A 27400-nucleotide genomic window follows, 5' to 3' on the forward strand; every position below is an offset into this window, starting at 1 on the left:
AGATGAGCTCCGTTAGACCAACGGCATGAAGGTGGAGTGCGGATAAGATGATGGTTGGTGGGGGAATGTACTAAGCTTTCCGGCTACTAAGCACATTTTGGAAATTTATGGGCACCTGAGGTGTTATTGCCTTGTGGTTCAGGCATGAACGTGGCTATATCCGCCTGTCCAGGCACAAGTGGTGATATTATTTGCTTCGATCGGCCAACCCTCTCAGTCACATTGAGATGGAGATGGATTTGAAGCTCAGCTGGTAAATCATCATTCCGTTTTAGCGTACACACCGAGAATGACTGGAACTATGATCGTCAAATCCTATTTCATCAGAACCTCAGGGATAAAGCCGAGCTTTGGTACAACCAGCTTAGTTAGATAATCAGGGATAACTAGGAGCAACCAAAGCAGGAGTTTATAAAAAGATACTATCGGAACCCGCCCTGGTCATTGATGTCACCGACGCGTCCTCCACATTCACCAACATACAATACAAGGGGCAGCCAACGTCCGCCAACCCTTCAGAATACGACTGGGACTTCATACTCCCAACCCTTCTGAGTATCTCACTGATACATAAGCCTGCCCTTGTGAAGTCCATCTTAGGCCTCAACAGGACAACAATTTCACGTACTTCCCTCAAAGACAGCCAAACGATAACAACCTACACATATCAAACGGACGACGAGACGCCTTCCAACACCCAGACCCATACCGCTACCGCTGGTGACACGGGAGACAAACATGCCCGCCAAGTCGAGTCCAGTGGCCCGATCTCTCACACAAGAGGAGCAGCAGCGATCTTTGGTAATGACCTACTCGCCAGCTTCTTGGCAGGCGCCAGATGGGAACCCCCAAACCAAGCACAGAGACGGAGATACAGCAGGATCAGACGGACACTATTCGGCCAAGTTCGACAGCCGACCTCCCGATTGACAGTCGGGCTCCTTCTTCTCCCTCTCCGTCCCTTCCTCCATGTCCCTCCTTCGCGGACGTATACCGCGACAAGAAAAGAAGACGGCTTGAGAGTATGGACAATAAAAAAGACTCCGTCTGGGTCGAGACATCAAGACGCAAAATCCGCGACGGTGAACGTGCTGATACCCAATACCAGACTCTAGTCGACAGCCTCTCCACAGCAATCGACACGATGCAACTTACTACCGATGCGATGAGAGCCACTCTGGAACAGATGTCAGCAAATACACCCCTCGCAGCAGCCATTAGGACGGTGGAAAACTGATGGAGGACCATAAAGACGCTGCATTGGGTATTCAGGCTTGGACTAGGCTCCGGACCGACCCCACCTTGTCACTTATCTTGTCTCCCTAGCTTATCGATTATCGCTCCTTAATACTTTCATTCCTGCGTGCTACCATCATCTCCACTTTCTCCAACTCCCCTCCATCAACCTCCTCAATGGGTACAAAGCGATCCTAGGAAGGGCAAGCAGTCGTCAAAATAGACTCCTTAGAGTCAAAGAGCCCAACTATCTCAATCTTTAAGAACTTTCGTAACGAACTCGACGAGCACTGTGGGCTTCGACGTGATACGACCTTTATTCTACGGGCGACGAACTGTATGAAGGCCTTGAAGGTCTGAATACCGTGTGGGTTTACTGCCTTCGGGTGTAGTGAAACGAATCTGACGGGAATTGGAGATCTGGTTAGCTAGCCCCCTAAAGACGAGGTATTATTAGGAGGAACTAACTTGTTAAAGATATACAGCGCACACCGGTAGTCTCTCTTAGTCCTCGGGACGGTACGTAAGATTACTGAGTTGTCATGCTTACCGAAGTTCGCTATAGAGATAAAATTAACAGCTTGATCCTTGCTTTTGGTCATTTGAGGGTGAACGTGAATTGTTTGGTCTGGGGCGAAGGAGTAGGGAGGCTGAATAGTGACAGAACACCGCTGGACGCTCCTAGCGCCTCTTTTAATTCATCCATCGTCGCTCTCCATATCGGTCGCTCGCGAAACCTTTCCCTGTGCCAAATTGCGCAAATGCTCCTATTACCTGGGTGCCCTGCACCTTCGGCGCTCGTCCGGTGAAGAATATCCAGGTGGATGAACTGCCGCCTAAAAGCTGCCTGAAGCTGCCTAAATAAGGCGGCGAGTCACCCAGCACCAAAAGATGGGCGCTAGGTGAGGTCGGCCCTACTTTTGGCTGTTGTATTCTTTTTTTATCTCTTCAGAGTATGAGGATCCGCACATCCGATATATCCGGAGCATAATCAAACATTCCCCAGTGTCGGTCAAATCTTGGCGAAATTTCCATACGCTAAGGAGAAGGATCTGCAGAGGCTTGTCGATCTCCTCACTCAGCATTGCACTGTATTTCGCATAACACTTGCAATCATGATTCATCAACCTGTGGATTTGTGGATGCAGCACAGAGGGGTCAAACCAAGTGCTTTAGTCATTTTGGGACAAATGCGGGAAATAATAGAGAGTGTTAGACCGCCCCATGTCCCATATTGATTGGCTACAGTGTAAGAAGCAGTGCCGACTACCGAGTTTTGCTAGGTTTGGGTTGCATCTTCAAGACAAGCTCATAACTAGTACTGACGACTAGTACTCCCTACTACTACCAGCCAAAATTATGCACGGATTTTCTGGCATATGTCATTGTTCAACATCCACAAAGCAAGAATTGCCCAACCTTTTCCCCACTGATCAACGTGGGGCCAGACTGCTAAGGATATTCTTGGCTTATGCACCCAATTTCGAGGATAAGGTTGGGATAATACAGTCAAGTACATAGTAATAGGCCCGAAGAGCGAAAGAATGACACGCATGCTGTATGTTGACGGTCATTTGATTAGGTGGCCGATCAGATATAAAGAGTTTCTCGTCCATGATGCTAAGCACCCCGACAAGAATCGACTTTCTTACAGTCTACTTTTCTATTTGCTTAATCTGACACTAGAAAACGCTAACCATGGAGGGTGTTATTGACACTGCATCCGAGACGGCCAAGCCGCCGCAAAGACTTCTCGCAACCGTCGTCGATTCTCTTGCCATTGAATGCCCTACGCGGCGATTTTGCTTGATCCCCAATGGTACAGAAGTCCACCAAGGCTTCCGCGAAGTGACTTTCAAGGACCTATGTCGCGCCGTGAATACGATGTCTTGGTGGATGGAGAAGCATCTTGCTAGCTCAGTCAAGGGAGAAACAATTGCCTATCTGGGGAGCAACGATATCCGCTATATTGTCCTGATGCTTGCTTCACACAAAACAGGCTGTACGGTCAGTCTTCATACACTGGAGATGTAATGATTGACGATTCGAATGTTGTATAGATCTTCTTTCCATCGACTCGGCTGTCAAATGAAGCATACGATTCTGTGTTCGGAGCGACACATACAAAAATGCTCTTATTCAGCCCGGAGAAGCATCGCCTCGTCTCAGGTTTAACGGGGCCAAGCAAGTCTATCAGCTCCTTGGAAGTACCAAGTGTTACTGAAATGCTGAATGACAATTCGAATGTGAAGAATTACTCTTTCACTTCGACGTATGAGGAGATGGAAGACAAAACCGCATTCATAATCCACAGCTCCGGAACAACAGGTGAGGGGGATAACTACAACTGCTTGGCTGGTTGGCTTATGATCCTATTATCTCTCTGTAGGTATGCCCAAACCTGTGTCTCTTACCCATGGCTTCCTCGGCACTGTCGACTACAGCGCGTTCATGCCTCGACCCGCTGGCCGCTCGCCGTCCTTTTTCCAAGACCTGCTCTCGGCCGATCCCCATCCAAGCAATCCAGTTCTGTCAGTCACACCATACTTCCACATGATGGGTCTTGTGTCCTTTTTTGAATCGATATTCCACAACATCCCTTTCATGACAATCTCGGACCAGCCATTGTCTGTCAACCTGCTGGTAGATGTCATCCGTGCAACGCATCCTACTGCGACCATCCTGCCACCATCGATCCTCGAAGACATGAGCCTGTCCCAGGAGGCTCTGGAATGCCTCGGTACCTTAAAGTTCGTTTGCTACGGAGGCGCTCCGCTGGCGAAGCAGGTCGGAGACAAGCTAAGCCAGTACACCCAGGTAAGGAATCCAATCGGATCCACCGAGATGGGCGTTATCAGCTCCCTTGTCCCAGAGGGAAAGGAGAACTGGGGTTACTTTGAATGGAATCCGGCCTATGGGATCGATATGCAGCCCATCGCGGATGATTTGTACGAGCTAGTGATCCCTCGCGTGGAGGATTCTCGTCGGATGCATGGGATATTCCATACATTTCCGTCTCTTAAAGAGTACAGATCCAAAGATCTCTATGTGCGGCATCCGGAAATCCCGAAGTTGTGGCAATACCGTGGCCGCTTGGACGATGTAATCGTGCTCAGTAACGGAGAGAAGCTGAATCCGGTGACATTGGAGAAGATTGTCGAAGGTCATCCTTCTGTTCATCGTGCTCTGGTCTTCGGACAGGGCCGGTTCCAGACAGGCCTGCTGATTGAACCCGCGATTGATGATCGTGCTGGGAATATTGACGAACGGAATTTTGTGGATATGATCTGGCCGTTGGTGCAGATTGCCAACAAATCCGTTCCTCGATACGGGCAGGTCTTGAAAAACATGATTCGCCTTGCATCCCCCGCAAAGCCATTCAAATTGACGCCGAAGGGCACTACCCAGCGACATGCCGTCAATGTGGACTACGAAGAGGAGATTGACGCAATGTATGCCGCGCAAGAGAAACAGCTAGGGGCTGAGCTGCCATCGACGATCGACTTTGAGAGTGTACATTGCTATGTACATGAAGTCATTACCTCCCTCACTGGGCGAGCTGATATAAAACCTAGGGATGATCTTTTCGGCTTAGGGCTCGACTCACTCCAGGCAATTCAGCTTAGCAACACCTTGCGAAGTGCAGTCTCGTCTTACAACCCGGGGCTGAGTACGGAAAGCATTACTGTACAGAACGTCTATACTCGACCCACCACGGAGAAGCTCGCTGGTCTGCTTTTGGACGTCCTTCAGGAGCAAGCAGCGATAGCCCCGACGGAATCACGCTCCGAAAGAATTGCCGGCCTAGTGTCCAAGTACACAGCTGATCTCCCAGTTCGACACCTCAACTCCTCAACTCCATTGCCGCAGCTCTCAACTGTTATACTGACCGGATCTACCGGTTCACTGGGCACTTACATCCTTTCCGGCCTATTGAACGATCCTCAAGTCGCAAAGGTATACTGTTTCAATCGGGCCGCTGATGCAGCCACTCGCCAACGTCAAGGGTTTGCCGAAAAGGGACTGGACGCCTCGCTTTTGGAAGACCCCAGCAAGGTCGAATTCCTACACGTGTCCTTCGGGGACAAACACTTTGGTCTTGATGATTCCATGTACAACAAACTGCTGGATACAGTTGACCTCATCGTTCACAATGCGTGGAAAGTCAACTTCAATCACCCTGTCTCGTCGTTCGAAGACCCTCATATCAAAGGGGTGCGCGAATTCGTCAATTTCAGCCTCGAGGGCCGCTACAATGCCCACCTTGCCTTTGTCTCCTCTGTGAGCACAATCGCAGCATGGACGCCCTCTTCTGACCAGTCAGCTGTCCCTGAATCGCCGATGGACACGGTGGACGCCGTGCTGAAGCAAGGATATGGCGAATCAAAGCATGTAGGGGAGAGGATTTGTTTGGAGGCGTCTCGGAGATCAGGCGTGCCGACGAGCGTCCTACGTGTGGGACAGATCGCTGGACCGGATAGTCGGTTGGGGCTGTGGAATCCACACGAGTGGCTGCCCTCCGTGATAAAGACGTCTAAGAGCATGGGGAAAGTACCGGATACGCTGGGTAGTTTTCTCGTGGATTGGATTGCTGTGGTGAGTCTAACCTTGTCGTACATTTAATGAATCGCCAGGCCTAACAAAAATAGGACACTCTGGCCAAGATCACAATCGAGATCCTATTGAGCCGTCGGCCATCACTATCCACACAACCCCATGCCGTTTTTCATTTGACAAACCCGTCACGGACCCCCTGGGCCTCCCTGATACCTGCCATTCAGGAAAGATATCCTGTGAGCGTGGTGTCCCTCGCGGAATGGGTCGATGAGCTGGAACACATCCGGAATCCTTCCCCTCAGGACCTTGCCGAGAGACCGGCTCTGAAACTTCTATCTTTCTATCAGGCATTAGCTCGCAGTGCGGGCGTGCCAAATGCTGAGATCAGCGTGGAGAATTCCAAGCAAGCCAGCAGAACCATGGCATCGCTCGGGCCGGTCTCGCTCGCTCAAATGTCCAACTGGCTGGATCAATGGGACTTTTGAGGGTTCACCGCTAGCTATCCTCAGACTTAGTAGTAAGCACTGAATATCCTCCCCATGTCCTAGCAGTAAGTGAATAACATCTGATGGTCTCCTTCTGTGGCCTAGAAGATAAGCAGCAGAGATTAGATCCAGTAAGACTAGAGGCTCTACATCCATGTCTGCATCCAGAAATATCCTCACCATTTTGATATACCGATGTTCTACTGCTGCCTGCATAATAATGGCATTATCCTATAAATACATTGGTAATTACCTAATGATATTTAGGGAAAGAGGAGGCCACAGTGCCACACAGATAGGTTAAAAATCTATAGAGCCTCGTTATATTCTTCCTCAGCATAATTTAGAATGGATTATTTGATTTTAAAATTACTATAACTGTTAAGCTTAATAACTTAAACAGAGGTAGTAATTATATTCTTTCTAGCCATACTATGTGCACTGCGAGGGTTGCCTTCCTATTGGCCTAGCAAATGGGGTTTTGGTCACTGTAGCGCGCCGTAGCTACACTGAGCAGTCTCGTATTGACCACGTCCACATCACCTTTCCTTTCCAGGATTCATCAGTCGATAATCAATAGAGTGTGGAATATTAGAAATGGCAGGTGGGCGGAGTTCTGGCTGCCTACTTTGCGTCCAGCGTCGCGTGAAGGTTTGTCTGTCTTCCAAGGATGGGAGGCCACGCACCATTGACATGTATATAGTGTGATGAGCGACTTCCAGGCTGTGCGCGGTGTGAGAAATACGGAAAGCCGTGCCCCGGCTATGTCAGGAACTTCAAGTTCATAGCTGGGAAACCTTATCGTTCTCGACGCGTACCTCGAGCCGATGGCTCTGGTTCTGAACGGAGCGTGTCTAACAAAGACGACTACGAGGCAGACAGGGAATCAATGATACTGAGTACACCAGTGTCCACGCTGTCTTCCCCAGGGATCAATGTCCTCCAAGGACTTTCGTCAGTAGCCGATGACCTCTCTCAGCCTTACTCGTCGACTTCAATCCACATTGTTTCCAAATGGTTCAGCAGTCTTCCATCTCTTTATGGACGGAACAGAACCCTGGATGCAACTGTTCGATGCTTTACAGCACACCATATTTCGAGGGTGCTGCAGGACGTCCAAATGGCGCAGTATTCTAGATTTGCGTACATCGAGGCTGTGAGCAGACTTCGAAAGTGTCTAGACGCCCCTTCTGAGGGTCTGTCTGCCGATATCTTCTGCGCGGTGCTACTTCTATGCTTGTACGAGGTAGGCATCCCATTAATCTCCGCCGCAGGAAGAAGCAATGTCGACTGATGAACTTAGCTGTTTGCGAATAATCAAAATCCAGACACGTGGATGAAACATGCAAAGGCTGTAAGTCAGCTAGCGGAGATTCGTGGGCCGAACGCTTACAAGGACCAATTCAATAATACATTACTCAAAGCTGCAAGAGGATTGATTGTGGGTGGCTGGTCTTTCTGCCCTGATTACGATGGAACTGACATGGGTGCAGGTAATGCACTCTCTGTTCTCTGGGGAACGATGCTTCCTAGCCTCAGAACGCTGGCATGCCGTGATGCGGCAGCGCATCAACTCATTCTACTCCGGAAAGCTGGAAGATCTGTTAGAGGAATTCATAGCTCTATTCACACTGGCACCGAGCCTTGTTCACGCGCTCTATGATATCAAAGCATCAGATATGACGAGTCCTGCAACCTGGAAGAAGGCGTCCGAAACCTTGACCCGGATCCTTGAGATGCAGAACAGACTGTTAGAATGGTATAGCCGCTTTTCCCGAATCGCACCACCTGCATGCGAAAGGCTGTCGTCGACCAATGATGAAGTCTATCCTATCGTTCTGTATTATTCAGATCTGAATATCGCCTCAATATTCAATTCCTACCAAGCATACATGGCTATCATACACGAGGCCCTACGGACCCTTGGTTATCCTGGTGAACATGAAGCTATGGTCGCCTTTTTCCGAGATCAGATTTGCAAGTCAGTGGAATACAACGGTGCTGGTCCACTAGGGCCGTACAGAATGGGATTTCCGCTGCGTGTGGCATACGAGGCCGCCGACCCCAAAATAAAGGCTTGGATAGAGAACCGTTTGGTGCAAATGTCGCAGTATTATGCAGCTGTGCAACCCAAGAATTTTGCCACGCCATTTGATTGAACCCTCTTTCTCTCGTATTTACCATCATCATGTCCAAACTCGTTGAGATGAAATCCACCGTGCTCAAGGCCTGTCCCCTGTCTCGCGTTCCTCAGTATGGAGAGTTTTGTATCCAAATGGCTCCATTGTGCCTCGTGATAGCAACAAAAGCACCGTGGCGATTATCTCCATCAACAGGCCCATACCGACTTTGATCTCCTCTTTGCCAGCTACAGCGTTGAATTCAGCTGATCCGTACTCACTCAGCAAAAAGTAGGCGATTCTGACAGCCAAGAATGGCAGAGTAGCAAGGACCAGTATCACGCCGCGGTGGCCGATTCTGGGCAGAACCGTGCGGTACGCGATTGCTATCCAAAGTACAAGTCCGATCACGAATGCAAAGGTAATGACGAAGACGGCCGAGCCAATACTCTTGCAGACGGAAATATTCATTGTCTCACCCACAACGGCACAGACCAGAGACAAGATAACTGGGAAGCGAAAGCCGTGAAGCAAGAAACGCAAATGTTTCGGATACTTTGTGTTTCCGGGACCGCTTCGTCCAGCTTGTCCACTTTCTAGACGTTAGTATTTGCAACCTCTTGAGCAAACGCATGACATACCTTCGCAACAGGACAAGGCTCACCTCAAACAACAGAGGCGAGAGTCCGATGCTTTGCAAAATGATCTCCGCCGTTAAGACCAACTTGCTCGGATTGGAAACAGCAATCACCATCGCGGAACCCGCAATTCGGACTGACCCACCTCGATCAGCCCTGCCCGAAACCATAGTGGGCAGGTAAATTAGCACTTACGCTGCGCTAAAATCCCAAGCATGCCAAACCAGGAGTACAGCACGCATCTGTGGATATTTCTCTCCCTTCTGTGGTGCCAGTACTGCCATTCTTGCATGAATCTTGTGATAAATTGTACCAGTTGAATGAGGGAGAAGATGGTCACTTCAGCAATTGCGATGCGGGTGTGGCCCACTGAGAGAGACTGCATTGTATTCGTCTTCATAGTGATCCGCTCTGAGTTGAGGTTGATTGATCAATTGGAAGACAGAACGAGCTGTTTTATCTGTATCTAACTGTAAAGTAAGTTGGTGGCAGGAGATGGTCCTGAGAATGACAGGATATGGTCGACCTGCTATATATACCGCGTCATTTCAGTGAGCCACAGAATCACTAGACTCTGTCCATAAAAGCGTTGGCTGTAAGTTTCTAAGCCTCGTTCATCATATCTGACTATCTATAGCCATTGAACAAAGCTGGGGCGAGGACATCGCGATAATTGACCATTTTGGGCTTAGTGGCTTTCATTTAAGCCTTTCTTGGCGCAAAGAAGCATAATGATTGGTGGGAAACGCTGACTTGCTCCATTTTTGTACTCGCATGCCTCAGGCACCTCTGCGATTCTCCAAGGCTACTGATCAAGAAAGATACACTCTGGTCCCTGACCGCACGTCCGTAGGATTGTAGCCCTCTTTGATGGTGTTGATTTGATGTGTATGCGCATTCTGGATATAGTGCCATAATAGTGACTCCCAGCGTACCTGATACTAGATGGTTTCTAGTCTCTACAATGGAAGACAAGAGTTCCCTCTTCGCCTTGCATTGATATACTCACGTTTTGAATCAAACCCACATGAGCAAAAATGAACATGACCCGAATGGCAACAGCACTCCTGCAACACGGTGCTGATCCTTATGCGCTCTTTCACCAGTCGGTCAGGATCTACAATTATTGGTCGAGCTTCCCTGGCGAGACCCAGGATGACAAGGTCATTGATGAAAGGTTTGTTCTGGGAATCACCCAAATTGAGCGGCGAAATGTGCATGAGGCCTACCTGCTCCGCGTATTGACACGAAAAGTGGTATACCTTTCATGCATTGCTGGATATGGATGAGCCATATGCCAAATCGACGAAGTCGTCCTGGAGATGTTTGAGAAGGCTGGGGCAGATCTGACAGCACAAGACTGAGGACGTATGAAAGGCTTTTGTTCCTCCTTTAAAGGGTCTGGATCCTATGGTGCGGAACACAGAGGGCGAGACGGCCATTGATGTTGCTATCGCTCGCGAACGACATGGAGAGTCCCTTACGCCAAAGGTATGAAGCAACATATTTAAGGAGTAAGGGGCTAAACTTGTAATATGACAAGTTGGTTAACGATCAAGGAAATATTTGAAACGTAGCCATCTCACCGGACAGGATCATTTCGGCCAAGTTCGTCCAGGATACCGCGGGAAGAAATGCAATTAGATACTGTACCGAATCAAAAACTGCCGCCAATAATAGTAGTTCGTTCTCAAGTAGCTGATGATTACATATATTCCTTTCCACGGCTCACAATTCTACCCTTTCCATCAACTCTTCCTTCCATTTGTTCCCTCTACACAACCAGATTGCTCGTTGATTATTCAAGAAGACAACTATTATCATTCTGACAACAACTATAACCCTCGCAATGGCCACTAAAGATAACCCGCCCCAAACTGGGAATGAAGCCTGGACCATACCGTCTGTCGCGCCGGATCTACTGTGCATGGATGACCATCTCTTCCGCATCAACTACGACGTTCCAGAGAAGATTACCCGACAACTGTACGAACTGTACGACCGCGATGCAAAGTATGAAGAGATTCCGGAGTACCAGAGAGCATATGAAATCGAAAAGGAAGTCTTAGATGTGGAAGAGGCAAAAGAGGTAGAACGGTACTTTGAGGAAGAGGCCAAGCGCAGGAAGGCCAATCTCCAGGCAATGAAGGAGGCTCTGCTCAAGTCCAAGTCTACTCGTGTATCAACATGCGAGTAATCGTACTTCTGGAGGGACGAGAGAGAATGGTAACAATGTCATGTATCCAATAAAATCGCAAACTATTAGAGGAGAATGAAATCTCTATTTGACACTGAACGGCTCGTATGGCGGCAAATCCCTAGCAATGCCATCATCACTACGTATTAATGAGCGGATAACTGAGTGCTTCCCAAGATGCCCGCTTTTGAACCGGAGTAGGAGCTCCGAGGGAAAGCACTAACATGTCATTAAACAAAATTCAAAATATGGCACGATGCATGACTGTCTATACCCCAAGAGGCAGCGATGCAGTGCTATGGATAGATCTGGCACTCACTCGAGATTACTGGTCGGACTTGCATAGGTGTAGATAGATTGAATCTCGCAGTCCGAGCTCTGAAACCAAAGTATTATACCCACCTATGGCTTTTCCACGTACCATATATGGACATTCAAACTAGTAGAATGTGGTGGGCATACCCAGTACATTTTCAAACCACTGATCATCCCCCAAATCCATCGACTGCATCCAGACCATCTGATCCAGCTCCGGGATATGATGATTGTGACCAGTGGTGTCACAGCTGGCGCTCCGGCCCGGCCCGGTCTCCTCATCATGCCATCGAGCTTCGGCCCACAGACGACATCTGGTTAAAAGCTTGGATAAAAACTTGAGTAAATGGTCGTCGCACTGAAGCTCCGGCTCTTTGCTGCTCAGATCGAGCTTCTGAATCATACAGTCCATCGTCGAGATCAGGTGGACTGTTCCCCGCACCGCCTGGCAATCCCATTCAGGGTCTTGAAGTGTTGAGAGGTATTTCAACAGTGTAACTGTCAGAATCATCTGGGACCAAAAATGAAAGGGCTGGCCGACAAGGTCCGAGCAAGGGATCTGGTAGAAATGGTCCAGCCACGACTTGATGTTCTCAACCGACTGCCACAGACACTTCAGATGTTCGAATCCCAGTTGTCCGGTCAGACTGAGAGGAAGCGAGTTTTGGCTGACGGAATAGGCGAGCTGGTTTATGTATAATTCGACGTATTGGGCGTGTGCATTGAGGATGTCTGCATGTAAGGTATTAGCCATCCCGCAAGGAGATGGTTTGTCAGGCCATGCGATTGAAGAACTACTTACTTAGCTGGGGGAGATCCGGAGGAAACAAAGATCTTAGCTCGTGTAGCTCCCTTCGTAAAGACTTTAGATACAATAGACGAGGAGCTGAAACCGCCGCAGGAGCTGTTCCTGTGTGAGCCTCGTCCTGTTGTCGGACATCATCTGCTCTTTGCTTTAGCAACTGCAAGCGGACCTGAGAGACGAATAGCCGATCTGCAGGACATGCCTCGCTTATTGTGAGGACTCGAAGCGCCTCTTCCATCTGAGGTGTCCATCGTAGAGCGTCTTGACGCCCAAGGTGGGACGCAATACTAGGATAGACATATGTTAATATAGTTTCGATCATAAGAACAGAGGCACACGCACTTAGAGCTCAAAATGAAACACGCCAGTACTGCCCGCTGTCTTTCCAATAAGTCGTGGTGCGTTTCATTGTTGTGGCTTTGATTATTGTCATCCGCCCGCCCCTGGGTAATAGTCATCATGAGTTCCACGTCCGGCGAGGATGGTTTGAACAATCGCAGATCATAGACGAGTGAAATTGCCAGCATCATGAGGCGAGAGACGAGGTCAGCTCGGCCAAGAAAGGGGTCAGTACTCCATGCTAGGTATGTTAGCAATCCAAGCAGCAGGTCGATATTTGACTGGACTTGTAGCAAAGCCGATGTGAATAGCAGATGCTTCAGCTCCTCCACCTGAGTCAGTCTTTCCTGGGTCGAGAATGTGGTCACAGTGTGGATGGCTTGGAGCAAGAAGGGCCTGTTTTGACGCAGATAGCAGCTTGTAATGTCTGGAGTCAGATCGATGAAAGGAAAGGAAGGCAGCATTCGGGACCGGAAGAAATTGAGCCTTTCGTCTGCTTGGTTTGGCGATGGAGCGGGGGTAGATAGTGAATAATGAAGCGCGTCTGTCGCGAAGTTGAGTCCCTCAGTGAAGCGCGGAGTAGTGCTCGCAGGGGTTACTAGAGTGGTATTCGAAGAAGACGTGGATAATGAAATGCCGTCTCCGTGCAGAGATTGAAGGACGTTGACAGCAGACCCCGAACTCGCCGTGGAACCAAGGAAAGAGTTCATGGCAGATAACAAGCTCTCCATTTTGTCCTCCAGCCGGGCAATCCGCCTATCGGATACTTTGGCTGTCTGGGCATTTTGAGCATTCCGTCGGCGAACCGACTCTGATGGCTCACACCTTTTCTTGAGACGAAGGCACCTTTCACAAGTATCACCATTTGGGGCACGCACACACCGACACTTGGCCTTGTAGCAATGCGTGCAAGCTTGGCCATAGGTGCAGGATTGGCCGGGGGCTGGTTTCGATTTCGATCTCTCCATAGTATTCCATAAAATCCCGAATTGCTCAGTTGATGAAATGTAGGGGATACTTGCTGAGAGATGTCGAACGGAGGGAAGGTAGGGATCTCCTTGCACGGAGATTACTTAAATCCTGCCTTGTCATGCCGACGGATTTAAACCTCCGAAGTCCGTTTATATACAAGGGTTGTCCATTAACAGTCGGATCTAGCCGCCAGGAAGACGAGGAGCCGGCGGGGTAATATGTTAGTAATAAGTAAAAAAACAGGGGTAGTAGCCACTTACGATGCGGCGCTCTCAGCACCTCTTCAATGGACGATACAGGGAGGGAAAATGGAGCGAAAAGCACTCGAACGGACATCTACGGCGTGAGTCCTCTGAATGCCGTTCAGAGTCCGCCACGGTATGCTCAAGTAGTACCCAGTGCTGAAGCCCTGATATCTCTTAGAGCTTTCTACTAATACGTGTCCATGTAACCGCACTCAAGTTCTGCGGCTTTTGTTTCTGTTTCTGTCTACTTCACACCCTCCATTTGCTCCCTGATTGGTGCAACACCCGTCCGATCGCAATGGCTCCAAAGAATCAGGCTGCCTGGATCCCCGCCAAAAAGGCACGGCCGTTCAAGGTCGGCGACGCGCCCTACACGCCCCCCGGCCCCGGCCAGGTGGTGGTCAGGAACACCGCCGTGGCCATCAACCCGTTTGACTGGGTGCTGCAATTTATTGGGCCGGCGATCGCCAGCTACATCAAGTACCCCTTCATCTTTGGCACCGATGTGGCCGGCGAAGTGGTCGAGGTCGGCCCCGACGTGGAGCGGTTCAGGGTAGGCGACCGAGTCTTCGGAAGCGCCACTGCCATAGCCAAGGAGGTCAACCGCCCGGCCGAGGGAGGCTTTCAGCTCTACACGGTCATGCGACAGCACATGCTGGCGCCGACTCCAGCCCACATCACCGACGAACAGGCCTGTGTCCTGGGACTGGGCCTCTTGACAGCGGCGTGGGGTCTCTTCCACCCGGACTATCTGGGCCTCGACATGCCTCGGGTCCCAGCGCCCACGGACGTGGTGGGCAGGTCGGGCCTGCCGCGCACTGTTATTATCACTGGCGGCGCGTCAAGCGTGGGAAGCAACGCCGTGCAGCTGGCCGTGTCCGCCGGCTACCAAGTCCTATCTACCTCGTCCCCAAAGAACTTCGACTACGTCAAGGGTCTCGGTGCAACCCATGTCTTTGACTACAGGAGCAGAACGTTGGTCAAGGACCTCCTGACCGCTCTACGGGGCGACGAGCTGGTCGGTGCCCTCACGATTGGGCGTGGGGCCGTCGAGGCATGCACCGCTGTGATGAGGCATCATGATGTCCGCCTCACGCGGAAGCGCATCGCCGTGGCTGGCGCCATAATACCTGCCGATAAACTCACGACCTTTGCTGGCAAAGGCACGTACTTGATGGGGATAGTGGGGGGCATGATCAAGTCGAATGCGAGGCGCCGTCGGACCGGGGTCGAAGCGAAATTCATCCTCCTTGATGGCCTAGTTGACCCGGAGAGCGTCGTGGCTCGCATCTACAGGGAGTTCCTGCCGCAAGCGCTTGAGCGGCGCCAGTTTGTGCCAGCACCTCCCACGCACATCGTGGGCAAGGGACTGAACAAGATTCAAGATGCTCTGGATCTCCAGAGGATGGGTGTCTCGGGGAAGAAGCTTGTCGTGACGTTGTAGTTGAGCGAGCTTTGAATAGGGCGGGGACAAGATATCGTTGTTGTAGTTATTTAGTATACCCGATTACTGCGCTTCCTGCTATGCGATCGAAATTATTTGTCTTGTTGGTATATCTGGTTGAAACGTGTGTGTGCCAGCAAATTGCCGCACCTAAGACTATCTGTAGTGTAATTCAATTCACCAGAGTGACTGAGATTTTCTGGCGTACCAGTAATTCTGCTCTGTGCATGCGGGTCCTTTGCATCAAGTCACTACAAAAGTAATATTAAAGATCTATAATTTATTCTAGTGAACACCTCATGCGCAGCACAGCAAGAATCAGTATACTGCGAATAATGACTGGTAACCTCAGCAGGCGAATGTTTATATGAAGAATAGTGACTACAGCCTTGTCTAAGCCATTGCTGGGATAACTCTACTCGTCTCAACCAACTCTTGATCACCACTGTCAGCGGACTCGCTGCCAATAACCTGAAGATCCTTGACCTTGCGAATATCCTTCCATCCGAGTCCCGGAGCAAAGATCAAGACCGCAAGGCTGACCGCCAGACCGAGGTACATGACGTGGTCGATACTTTTAGCGTAGGCCTCAAGCACCGCAGCCAGCTGCGAGCCAGACACCAGGTCCCGGATGGAGCGGACTCCCGCAGCGACGATGGCGTCTGGCGCGAGGCCGATCTCTGCCACACGCTCCTGAAGCTGATGACGAAGGCTGTTGCTGAAAATGGCGTTTGCGGCGATCAGAGAGGTAGCCGCCCCAATGTTTTGCCAGAAAATGATAATCGCCATGGCCTGAGGGATCTGCGCTGGAGACACGAGGTTCTGGATAGCTATGTAGGGAGCTGCCGTCGTGCAACCACTTGCAACACCGTAGAGAATCTGGTACCCGATCCATTTGGCAACCGAGGTCGTAGGATTGAGGGTCGACAGGAGCCCGTAGCCCACTGCCGAGATGGCACCGCCGGCAAGAAGAAAGGGAAGATAGTAGCCCAAAATGGAGATGAGGGCGCCAGAGACCACGGTAAAGAGAACCAGGCCGAGCGTGACTGGGAGCATGTGCACGCCGCTCATCAAGGGCGAGTCGTCGCGGATTGCCTGGAAGTAAATGGCAATGTAGAAATCCGCCACCAGGACACTGGACAGGCTGAAGAACATGGTCATTGCGGTCGACCAGATGACGCGGTGTTTGAGCATGGCAAATGGCACCATGGCCTTGTCTCCTCGACGATGCTCCCAGACCAGGAAGAGGCCGAAGGTGACGGCAGCGCCGACTAGCAAGCCGATTACCACGGAACTGTTCCAAGGGTGTTGGTTCCCGCCAAACTGTAGCCCCAAGAGGAACATAACCACCGCGGGACAGATGAGCATGAAACCGGGAAGATCCAGAGACTTGATGGCGGTGCCGAGAATCTCCAGGGGCGGACTCTTGGGTTTCGGTTCGGGAATCGTGTGGAAGAGAAGAAATCCGCCGACGACAACGCCCAGAGGGAGATTGATGTAAAAGCACCACCGCCAGGACACGTTTGTGGTAAAAGCCCCTCCGATGATGGGCCCCGTCGCCAGGCCCAACTGGCCCATACCCATGTTGAGCCCCATGAAAAGTGCCTGTTTCTTTGTTGGAAGGACAGCGGAAATGGTCGTCACTGCGCCGTTGGCCACACCAGCAGATCCGACGCCTGCGATGACGCGGCCGACGATGAACATGGGCGACGACTGCGCCGCTCCGCAGATCGCAGACCCTATCTCGAAGAGAATAAAAAAGGCAAGGAAGGTCCACTGCAGGATCTAGTTAGGGTTGATTCTACGCGCGGTGTAGACCAACATACCTTGATGGAAAACTGGCTGTAAATCTTGCCGGTCAAAGGCTGGAACGCTGCACTTCCAAGCTGGTAGGCGCCGCCATACCAACCGACATCCACCAACGAGTCGAACTCGGAGGTAATGGCCGGCGTGGCAGTGGAAAGGACGGCAAGGTCGAGGAAGAATAGGAAATAGGCCAGGGTAACTGATGTGAGGATCAGGGTGACCGCCAGCCCAGACGGATACTCGTACTTGGGCTCTGCGTCATCGCTAGAGGAACTTTTCTCAGCCATTGCAAGACGTGGGAACGTGTGATGCTGCTAGTATAATACTGCTTAACTACCGGATTATAATAACATATGCAAGAGTGACATCTCCTCCCCTCTGACTATAAATGTACTGCATCTATAGTCCAGGAGACCGGAGTCTCTACTCCGAAATCCGCACCTGCAGCAGGAACCTCTAGAGGGACCGCTTAGCGGAGTCTGCTCCGTATTCCGGGTTGGGCTTTCTATACACCGCTACCACATACCGTAATGTAATGCTCTGCCCTTATTCCCTTACAGTTTGGTAAACCGCCCAATAATCACCTATAGAAGAATGGTCTTCTTCCGATCGTGCTTTCCAAAGAATATCCCGAACAAAACAGTTGCCACGGCCATGACGCCCGCCAACGACGAATACATGACGACCAGATGAGGATCCTTGTTGATCGGGGTAAACGCCATCGCTAGGCAGGCCCCAACCCCAGCCGTGGCCATCCACACCGACTGAACCACCGACTTCATGGACTTCGGTGCTTGATTGTAGGCATATTCCGTCCCCGTGGTGAAACAGAAAATCTCCGCAATCGCACCGAGAACGTAGATGGGTGTTTGCAGGAACATCGAGATCTGATTGGGAATGCGGCCATGGTCTGACTCAGGGCAAGCCAGGGGATGATCGTAACAGGGGCCCGTGGAATATACCAATTTCTGGAGGATTGCGGTGTAGGCCATAGCGAGGGTGAGAAAGAGAAATCCCACGACAATGCGGGCCATGGGGCCGAATCGGATCCGGTGCTGGGTCAAGAGTGGGTATAGGCCACGCGAGACTATCGGCGTCAGTAAAATGCTGGTGATGGGGTTGAGCGACTTGATGGTGTCGTTTGGGACTCCGGAGTTGACCATCTGCCCGGCCTGGGAAATGAGGTTATTGAAGGTCTGGGTAACCAATGTATGGGGAAGAGGAGGCTGGAGGATGGTGTCATGTCAGTTATCCGTCCATTCGTCCATTCGAATCAATCATATATGCTGGGAGGCATACAAAACACGACATGCGAGCAATCCACTCTTCAACTCATCAATGAAAGTATCGGTCCACGGCACCTGTCGGTGGTGCTTCTCTTGTTGCTTCTGTGGTTTGGCCCCATCCATCTGGAACCCTTCCCGAAATCCATACAACATTGCCCTGCCGGCTTGTGGGAGAACCGAGCCACTTGGTGGGCGCCGGACTGATGGTGAGAACATTGAGTACCTATTGCCCTAGCGGCTGGGTGGAAGGCCACTTACCAAATATGTGTTGCCACGCCAGCAAGGGTACAACTGACAGGGCCATCATACAGAGGGGCACAAGATATGCAGCCCAGTATCCAACATACTTCTCAAGGATTGTAGTGGTCAGAGCCGATAACCCCCCGATATTCACCATCCTAACCCTAAGTTAGCAAGCGCCTCGACGTCGAGGCAGGGAAAAGAGGAGAATACCAATAGTATAGATTATAGATGTATTGGATTGTGAGCTCTCGATCCGTGATGACTTTTCGTCCGTTCTTTAGCACTTTGACTTTGGGAGTTGTTTCTGTATACTGCTCCGCTATGGATGGTCAGCTCGATTTAAGTCCAGGCAACGGATGCATTCCTTGAAACATACCGATAAACGGAGCGACGGAGGATCGCACGCCTCCTGATCCCACGGCGATGAGAATAATAGCAGCAGCTAATCCGCCTTCTGCGGCACCGGCTTGAACGGCATGAGGAAAGGAGGTCGCGAACAAAATCGCCGAGCCACAGAGTTGGATGCTATCCGATCATTAGCTTGACGACGATGCGAGCAATCAACCCAGGACCATACACAGCAGAGACTAGAATCGTTCTGTACCGACCCAGCCAGGTATCGGCCACCGCCGCTGCTGGGATGGTTGCGAGATAGCCCCCAGCCATCATCGCATTCACAATATTGGTCGCCGTTGCCTCGCGTAGACCCAGTACGCCGGGAACCTTGCTAGAGGATGAATGCTGAATGTAATTCTCTGTTACGTATCAGAATCCTTGCCTCGCCACAATTCACTTGACAGCAGACTCACGCAAAGGGCTGGTCGCTCCATACCAGACGAAGCGCTCAGCGGCTCCCACGAAGGCAATCAGCCATACCGCGAAGGGTACGTCGTCTACCACTGGAAGCAGATTTTCTTCGTTATGCTCACATGTCACCAATTGGCATTGCTGTGGCTCCCCCTGAGGTTTCTTGGATGTAGCCACCGTCTGTCTTTCGATATCGTCCGACTTGCTCATGATGAGTGTGGTGGGTAATGACAAGGGTCTCTATGCTTGGTACTGAGAGAAGGAGAATTGGAGTCAATAACAACAAATACGGTCGGTAGCCATTTGATTAAGAGAAAACCGTAGAAAGAGGGTACAGGAGACATTTTTATAGACATTTTATAAGTATCTTGGAGGAGCGCGGCATTGTATGCTACCAACTACATTCATCTGTTTGTTTCATTCCGACAGAGCTCGGAATACATGCCTTAGGATGCCTGATCACTCTGGCGCTTATCCCGAACGGAGTAAATATGTGATTAATAATCGACAGGCACTCCGATACTGTCCACCGTTCGGTGCTTCATCTTCCCATCACAACTACCATCGAAAAGTGGTAATATGGGCATGGTCAAGACGACCGAGTCTGTTCGCCATGGAGAACATTCCCAAAGCTATGGTCCGTAAGAATGGCAAGCGAATCTCCTGCGAACCATGTCGTGTCTCTAAAATAAGGTGCGACCATCAACTACCAACGTGTAGGCGATGTGATGTTAGGGGTTTAAGTTCCAAGGTAGACAGTCTTCTAATACTGAATCTGATTTGCATCTGGGTTTAAATGACGAGGATCAGTAAGGTGTCCACTGACAGAGAGCTTACCAGTGTTACTATCATCCCGCCCCCTTGACCAGATCACGGAAGAAGGCACAAGTACCTCGCAGCGTGTCTCCCGTCAACCCATCGCCTGAGGATGATGAGGCTCCTGGTGTCTCTACCAGTCGTGGAGACAGCACCTTGCCAACTGAGCCTCAATTGAGCCTCACGTCTACCTCTCCGCCAACATACTTGGGATCCACAAGCTTTATGTCAGCATTTCACCATAATCAACAGGACTTGACCCTTTCTACACCGAAAATCGCCCATGTATCCGCCCTGCGCAAGGCGTGGAGTGCCGACTTCACACATGTCATTCCCCGACTGGTTCAGCTTCTGCGCCCGCTCAGGCTGTATGAAGATTTAGTGACCGACGAATACCATCGGAGCCCCTTCACGGTCATCCCAGCTCCTCTCGTTCTTACTCCCCTGGGGCTGCTTCGAAGCCACTGGGACAAGGAAAGATGGCCGCAAGAGGATCTGGGATCCCGGATCACTCAAAACACGGCCGCTCAATCGGTCAAAGTTGAAGCAAACATGACGACGAACCAGTTTTACCATTTGTTCACGGGTGCGAATGTGCGATGGGAGTTTGTCGGCCTCATATTCGCCCTGGCGGGACTCGGTGCTAGCGTCTCGTCTCGTGGCACTCCATTTTTGTCTCTGAACGGCAAGGATGAACTAAGCGCAGATGCCTTTGCCAGGGAGATGGCTGCAGCAAGTCATGCATGTATTGAAATCTGCAGACAGTACGACAATGTGAATGACTTGACGGTTTGGCTGAACTACACATACTTTGTGCTGGCATCGAATACAATGGGAGAGACAAGTAATGCCGATTCATTCCATGGAGCTGACCTGGAATGCACAAGGCTGACAGAGAGTAGGCCATCATATCTACGCGCAATTTGGGGACTTGGTCTCCTGCATTTATGCCATGGGCCTACACCGTCCGGATCGTCCTGAGTCCGCCGTTCCGTTTTTCCTCTCGGAGACCCGTAAGAGGGTCTTTGCAGCGTCCTATCGCGCCGACAAGAATATCGCTACTTTTCTGGGAAGGCCGCCTCGACTGCCGTACCATTATTGTGACGTGGAACTACCCTTGGATATTGATGACGATAGTCTAGTCCTGGACCGCCTTTCCGTCGACAGGGCTATAAGGCAGCTCACGCCGGATGGATGGGGTACTTTCGGCGGTGGTCTTCGCCCTACCACCGTCATCCGGCTACGGTACATGGTAGCGATGTTGCGAGAGCAGGTGGTGGGACTGTCCTTGGGGCGGGGCTCTGTTTACTCCAGACAAAACGAACTCCAGTAGGATTCACACGACTTCTCGCAGTATGGTGAAAGCTAATATGCTCGTAGGGCTACCTATCAAGAGTGTAAACGATTGTGGGACAAAGTTCCCGGTCAGTTCCACTACAGCAAACAGTCCTGGAAGGCTTTAGGTCCGCATCTGGCCATAATAAGTCTGGTCATCCACCTGGAATACCTCCACACGTTGTTTCAGGTTGAGCGCATCCGTTACAATGAGCTCCCCGATGCCATGTCGGACCTACTGGACTCAGCCATGCAGATCGTCTCGGCAGTCACAGACTTTGCGAAGCACCGCAATCAAGAAACCAGCATCCGCGAGCAGTACACGTGGATTGTAAGTCACTGTAATCCTCGCTATGTCTGTCCTAACCTGTCGGTCAACTAGTTCCTGCTTTATACTATCCCGGCAGCAGGTGTCGTTGCAACCGAACTCCATCGCTGTACCGTGGCCAGGGTACCACTAACATGTTCCATCCCTCGGTCCAGAATTATACGCGACCTAAACCTTCTTGTCTCCTGGTTTGAAAACGCTAGCACACCGACTAATGTCACTCATCAGGCGTGTGTGGAGGTTACCAAGGTCATAATAAAGCTTCTAAATGATACGTTGGATTATCCGTCAGCCGGGCAGATGGCAGAAGGGCCACCAGTCGGCACTGGCAATCACCCTATGCCGAACAGTTCACATTCAATTGAGATGTCCTTAAATGCCTACGACCAGAGTGGGACAACACCGAATATGAATGCACTTGAAACGAGTGAGGATTTCTTAAACTGGCTGGATGAGTTGGGGTTGGATACGAGCGTCCCTGAGTTCTTTGGGTGTCAGTAACATGGATTGACCATTACCGAGTCCGTTTATGATTCTGCTCCTGACGCTAGTCATGCTCATGTTCGTGGTGAGGTACGTCCCCAGTTGAGATTCAACTCAAGGTATATCATTGAACCAGGAACTTTTAGAGGCTCTACACTAGTGTGATAAGCTTTCATATTTTTAAAGGCTAATTCCCTCCTGCTTTACTTAGAATATATGCATATCAGATCTTCGTTCTTCCTCAAACCTTCAGAAAATTCCAAAGGAAGGAGAAGGTGAAGACCCGAAGATAACAAAGGATTTAACGGCCACGGCCCTTAAGGATCTATCTAGAATGGTACAAGTGCTTGATGAGATACTGTTCCTAGACTAAAAAGTACATCATCCGGACTCCTTTCTAGCCAGCAATGAGGATGGTTGGCACTTAATCTATTCCAGTGTAGAATTGTTTACATTCCACTCCATCAGCATGAGAGGGCGCGGCGTATCCGTGACTAGCCCACCCACGGTGAGTTACACCGTAACCACCAATTCTCAATATTTGACCTCTTGAAGCTATTCCCACCACCTAACCTGCCTAAATCTATTATATCTAATGGATCTAACCTCCTTAAGGCCTGCGAAGCTGCTCGTGCCCAAAAAAACTAAATAACTCTAAGATTATGCGTGAATATGGCTTTCCTCAAGTAATGCGCTTCCACACCCTGGATCCCTCCAGCCCCTTTGGCTCAGGGGAGATCAATCCATATACATACTGCCTCAAAGATCCCATCAAGTTATCAACTAAGTCAACCCGAGCAGCCACTTCAGCCCTTTTGGGATGGAATTTGGTTGGAAGGATTTCACAATGTTGATTGTGGGCATCACGGTCAGGGTGGTGGTAGCAATTCTCATGGGAGGGGCCGAGGGGCCAGCATTGCCATTCAGATTAGCGTCTCAGTTGCCGTGGGTATTACCACAGATTTTGTAACCTCAGTGACCTACAATCTGGCCACTAGCAACGAGATCGAATGGGGCGAGCTGGGCATTACCCTGGGCTTGTCTGTGCTTGCCAGCCTGACCCTAGGGGTAGGAGACAAACTAGTCAAGGCCACCGCCAAACCAGCGCAACAAGTTATTAAAGGCACAGCAAAGGGCACAGTCAAGAAATCATTCACCAAATCCTTCGCCAGTGTTGCCAAAAACCTACCTAAGGATGTTATTTTTGCGACAAGTTCCTGGAGGGTGACATCCAAGATTCAGAACCCCATCATGGATGCTCTGGCGAGCAGCAGTAGTGCGGGTAGAACAGCTAGCCATGCCAGCCCCTAGGACCCCAGTTCCTCCTCCTGCGCAGCCAGTGAGGGGGAGGATGTTAGCTTCACATTATCCTTAGGTCGTACAAGTGACCAGCGCTATACCTTATACTCACACAATAGTATCCGTCCGGTGCTTTGGGAGAGGCAGTCAAGCCTCAGAGCCTGGTATCCCTTGCAATCGTCCTCCTCCTCCTCCTCTTCCTCATCACTAGCTGAGTTGCTCAGTCAGGATCTGCAGACCTCATACAGCCAGCAGACTAACAGTCCTTCTCATGGCCTCAGGACGCAGCATCAGATCCGGAGCCTCCATAACTCCATCCGGGAGAAGGTGAGGCGGCCCCATCTCGCGGCGGATAGGGGGTCGGTCCCTGGGTTGGGGGAAGCTTAATTTTGGTGCTGGATTCCAGAGCAGAAGCCCAAAAGAGTAAGAAGGTATGGATTATTATAGGGTGTGATTTTGGGGGCGGGATTTAGCATAGACAAGAAGCTTAGCGCGGTAGGCTCCTGACAAAAACACTAGTTAACTAGGAAGCACGGCCTTCATGACTCTCCACCTTTGTCTGAAGGACAAAATTTGCCCTCGATTCTCGTTTCAGAATTCATTCTATCCTGGAAACGCCCCTCAAATTATGATGACATAGATGGCTCATGTGCTATTTTCCTTTGATGTAATATACTCGGCACTATAAAAATGAGAAGACCGTGTTGAGTGATCCAAATGGCCAAAGTCACTGCTGACATACTTTTCTATGCTGCCTTGGGCATCAAAATTATATAATTTGTAACCAAAAGCTTCTGGAACGACCTTGGGAGAGGCTCACGGCAGATTGGCCTAGGCTTCGCAATACTAGAGGTGATATGAAGGTTGAAACCTGCTATTGTGTTGCCAATATCAAAATTCAATCAGCCGTCAAAGAAGCGGAAGTATATAAGTGAGGGTCCACGTTTACCTTTGAAACAATGAACTGATGTACGAGTGTGTTAATTCAGTTAACTATCTTCAAGGCAGGTACGACTATTTATTATTATAGTAACTGCCTTTATGCTCTCTAGCGGAGTTGCAGCCTAATAGGCTGCTAGCATCCTACTTCCCCAGTAGGTCCACTGGATACAAAATTAAAGGCGACGGGTCAGGATATAAATGCCACCAGCAGCTGTAGTGGGCTTATGATCATCCTGTATGTTGATGCCAAACGGGTATCCTTTATCAAATATCATTCTCCTATTTCCCAAGGCTCACTACCCAAGGGTCACTGAAAGATGGCGCATTGCGGTCAGCCTGGCGGACAATATCCATGCGTCCTGCCCTGAGGAGCCAGGCAGAGGAGAGACATGAATCGGGGACACACCCACAGTTCTACTTGGATCTAAGCACATCCCTGCTTACCTTTGTGGAAGGGAGATTCTTACTGACGCAGCAGGTTTCACGCAGGCAGAATGGATCCAAACAAGCATCGACCCATAACAATATTGCCACGACAATGCACATTAAGTCTGTATATGGTTTTCGGATTGCACTATGAGAGTCTGTGTAGAGTCTCGATCGGCAGGTACTCAGCATCAACGTTTGGTGTCCACCCCAAACCCTAATCCTTTCACTGTAACATTTCCACTCTGCGCCTCCATGCCATGAGGAGTAGTTTGCGTACTTGTTACGAACAATCAGCCACGTGTCTCCGATTTTTAATCATAACGCATCCCGTTATCGTTTTCAGCGGCCAACATGCCGAGATACCAAAGTCCTAACAGCACGGAAGGTCGTCCAATACCGCCGACAAACTCGGTGTTTGTTAGTATATATCCATATCGGGCACCGTGTTGCTGCACGTAAAAGTTCACTTGGGACAGAACCTGCTTTGTGCTTGTGCTGATCCGCCACTGCTTGCGAGAATAGCATTGAGTTATTCCATTTCCGGGACACTTTCAAGTCTCCAAGGCCTCGGTTTGTACGGAGTACTATTGACGTTTAGTTGCCTCCGACCACTACGTACGCCGTATCTGGTGTTTGAATTGATCGAAGACGGCAGCCGCGCTTTCTCCCGTCCAGTCGCCGCCAACTTTCTTTGGCCGTCGAAAACCTCAGAAAGCCACAAAAGACCTAGTAAAAAATGCCAAATCTGAACTTGAAGAGCTACGTGAAACACGTGATGAACGAGTAGATCCAATAACCGAGTTAAAACACATCAATCCGCATGCGTAAAGCTACAAGTTCCTGCAACTATGGATTATACATGCGCGAAAGTGATGCGCCAGCAAACTTAATCACAACAAAACAGCCACTAGACCACCCCACACCGTAAGATAACTCCCACTATGGCAGCAGCACAATAGAATCTATGACTATCCTCCCTATCCTCATGGATCAGGGCACTTGACTTCTTTGAAGCGCAGCGTGACAGTACTTCCGGAATAGTCATTCTGAAGATAATTATTTTTGATCTGCAGTCCATTGTGTCCAGACGGCTGGCCCACCATATTGAGCGTAAGATAGCAGAAGTAATGGCCATTCGGACAATCATCCGTGTAAACCTGGAAGTAGGCATAGTTCCGGTAGCTGGTACCGGCTGCATAAAAGTTGCCCAAAGTGTTGCAGGCGGCAAATTCTCCTGTTTTCGAGTAGTGGTTGCCACGGAAGTCCCAAAGATAGAACTTCCCACCGTCCCGCACTTCCTGGTCATTCGTGTTCTGCCTCTCACAGGTTGTCATTTTTTTGCAGAGTTGAAAAGTCTGAACGTTTGAACGGCGCCCGAAGACGTAGTAATTCCACGGGGAAGAATCTCCCCCCAGCCACAGCTCGTCGTCGTACAGTCTGTAGCATTTCCCGTAGTGGATACCCGTACCGTTATTGCTCTCAGCGTAAGCCAGGTCGTCATCATCGTCTAAGTCACTATCTTTGGCTCGGTCGGCGTCATAGGCAAGGTTGCCATCATGAGGTGCTTGGTGGACGAGGGCTTTGTCATCGAACATGTCGGCGTTAAGGCCGGTTTGATCAGGTGGACCATGGTAAGCACTTGGGTAGACACCTTTAGCCATGCAGATGACCAATGCGGCTTTCCAGAGGTGGCAAGGGGAAAACAAATGCATGTTGATAGCAGTAGTGTTAGTGATGATCAGACTGGTGAATATTGTTCGTATGTGGACATCCTTCAGTTACAGTGAGACGCGAAGGTGGTCTTAAATAGTATAGCCTCTCTCCTATAAAGGCTGGTTAAGTTGTAGAGAGTGTGCGTAATAGTGAAATATTGATAGTTCATCTATAATCAAGGACGTCACGAGCAGCCTGAACTTTGGGCACTCTATGACGACACTACAGGTCTAATAGACATATTTGATACAGTATAATGCACGAAAGCTACACTGGCTTCCGTTTCCGTCTATATTAAGGTTATCTCTTTATACAAAGATCATCATTAAGTAATCAAAAAGTAGTTCCATGGTCAGAAAGACCGAACCCATTCGATGGGAGCTAAACTTAAGGTAAGGAATGCGGCGGCTCCTAGGAAAGCCGTTTTCGTCCTATGGTACTTGCTAAACCGGAAACCACATTGCCATATACGCAGGTAAATATAAAGTTCGTAGCTGAGATTCTCCAAATTACTTAAATTTTATTGCATATTTAGGTATAACCATTGAGAGGCTCGACAT

At 50.1% G+C, this 27400-nt stretch overlaps 11 protein-coding genes across 11 annotated transcripts, besides 1 other annotated feature; 6 read left to right on the top strand and 5 right to left on the bottom strand.

Moving 5' to 3' along the window:
* Positions 1–2934: 2934 nt before the first annotated feature.
* NFIA_004100 (putative NRPS-like enzyme) lies at positions 2935–6278 on the top strand (the record flags this gene model as incomplete). Its single annotated transcript, XM_001258950.1, has 4 exons — positions 2935–3243; positions 3297–3564; positions 3626–5832; positions 5886–6278. The coding sequence occupies 4 exons, from the start codon at positions 2935–2937 to the stop codon at positions 6276–6278; spliced, it is 3177 nt and encodes a 1058-aa protein (XP_001258951.1).
* A 597-nt stretch (positions 6279–6875) lies between these two features.
* NFIA_004110 (Zn(II)2Cys6 transcription factor) lies at positions 6876–8437 on the top strand (the record flags this gene model as incomplete). Its single annotated transcript, XM_001258951.1, has 4 exons — positions 6876–6929; positions 6982–7524; positions 7582–7771; positions 7812–8437. The coding sequence occupies 4 exons, from the start codon at positions 6876–6878 to the stop codon at positions 8435–8437; spliced, it is 1413 nt and encodes a 470-aa protein (XP_001258952.1).
* A 63-nt stretch (positions 8438–8500) lies between these two features.
* On the bottom strand, positions 8501–9421 carry NFIA_004120 (uncharacterized protein; the record flags this gene model as incomplete). Its single annotated transcript, XM_001258952.1, has 3 exons — positions 8501–8990; positions 9040–9172; positions 9232–9421. The coding sequence occupies 3 exons, from the start codon at positions 9419–9421 to the stop codon at positions 8501–8503; spliced, it is 813 nt and encodes a 270-aa protein (XP_001258953.1).
* A 1464-nt stretch (positions 9422–10885) lies between these two features.
* Positions 10886–11233, top strand: NFIA_004130 (uncharacterized protein; the record flags this gene model as incomplete). The annotated part of the gene is made up of 1 exon (XM_001258953.1): positions 10886–11233. The coding sequence occupies one exon, from the start codon at positions 10886–10888 to the stop codon at positions 11231–11233; it is 348 nt and encodes a 115-aa protein (XP_001258954.1).
* Positions 11234–11672: 439 nt separating this feature from the next.
* On the bottom strand, positions 11673–13660 carry NFIA_004140 (Zn(II)2Cys6 transcription factor domain-containing protein; the record flags this gene model as incomplete). Its single annotated transcript, XM_001258954.1, has 3 exons — positions 11673–12280; positions 12351–12640; positions 12696–13660. 3 exons carry the CDS (start codon positions 13658–13660, stop codon positions 11673–11675), a joined length of 1863 nt encoding a protein of 620 aa, XP_001258955.1.
* A 547-nt stretch (positions 13661–14207) lies between these two features.
* NFIA_004150 (zinc-binding alcohol dehydrogenase family protein) lies at positions 14208–15353 on the top strand (the record flags this gene model as incomplete). Its single annotated transcript, XM_001258955.1, has 1 exon — positions 14208–15353. The coding sequence occupies one exon, from the start codon at positions 14208–14210 to the stop codon at positions 15351–15353; it is 1146 nt and encodes a 381-aa protein (XP_001258956.1).
* Positions 15354–15746: 393 nt separating this feature from the next.
* Positions 15747–17446, bottom strand: NFIA_004160 (MDR family MFS transporter; the record flags this gene model as incomplete). Its single annotated transcript, XM_001258956.1, has 2 exons — positions 15747–17129; positions 17180–17446. The coding sequence occupies 2 exons, from the start codon at positions 17444–17446 to the stop codon at positions 15747–15749; spliced, it is 1650 nt and encodes a 549-aa protein (XP_001258957.1).
* A 297-nt stretch (positions 17447–17743) lies between these two features.
* Positions 17744–19705, bottom strand: NFIA_004170 (oligopeptide transporter; the record flags this gene model as incomplete). Its single annotated transcript, XM_001258957.1, has 7 exons — positions 17744–18385; positions 18464–18645; positions 18704–18843; positions 18899–19007; positions 19065–19213; positions 19266–19443; positions 19498–19705. 7 exons carry the CDS (start codon positions 19703–19705, stop codon positions 17744–17746), a joined length of 1608 nt encoding a protein of 535 aa, XP_001258958.1.
* A 403-nt stretch (positions 19706–20108) lies between these two features.
* On the top strand, positions 20109–22475 carry NFIA_004180 (fungal specific transcription factor domain-containing protein; the record flags this gene model as incomplete). Its single annotated transcript, XM_001258958.1, has 5 exons — positions 20109–20188; positions 20365–21155; positions 21214–21640; positions 21692–21977; positions 22203–22475. The coding sequence occupies 5 exons, from the start codon at positions 20109–20111 to the stop codon at positions 22473–22475; spliced, it is 1857 nt and encodes a 618-aa protein (XP_001258959.1).
* Positions 22476–22926: 451 nt separating this feature from the next.
* On the top strand, positions 22927–23768 carry NFIA_004190 (uncharacterized protein; the record flags this gene model as incomplete). The annotated part of the gene is made up of 2 exons (XM_001258959.1): positions 22927–22965; positions 23331–23768. The coding sequence occupies 2 exons, from the start codon at positions 22927–22929 to the stop codon at positions 23766–23768; spliced, it is 477 nt and encodes a 158-aa protein (XP_001258960.1).
* A 168-nt stretch (positions 23769–23936) lies between these two features.
* Positions 23937–23959: a microsatellite.
* A 2151-nt stretch (positions 23960–26110) lies between these two features.
* Positions 26111–26839, bottom strand: NFIA_004200 (uncharacterized protein; the record flags this gene model as incomplete). The annotated part of the gene is made up of 1 exon (XM_001258960.1): positions 26111–26839. The coding sequence occupies one exon, from the start codon at positions 26837–26839 to the stop codon at positions 26111–26113; it is 729 nt and encodes a 242-aa protein (XP_001258961.1).
* Between the last annotated feature and the right edge of the window lie 561 nt (positions 26840–27400).

The sequence above is a fragment of the Aspergillus fischeri genome, genomic scaffold (genome assembly GCF_000149645.3).
Source record: "Aspergillus fischeri NRRL 181 1099437636265 genomic scaffold, whole genome shotgun sequence".
Lineage (NCBI taxonomy): Eukaryota > Fungi > Ascomycota > Eurotiomycetes > Eurotiales > Aspergillaceae > Aspergillus > Aspergillus fischeri.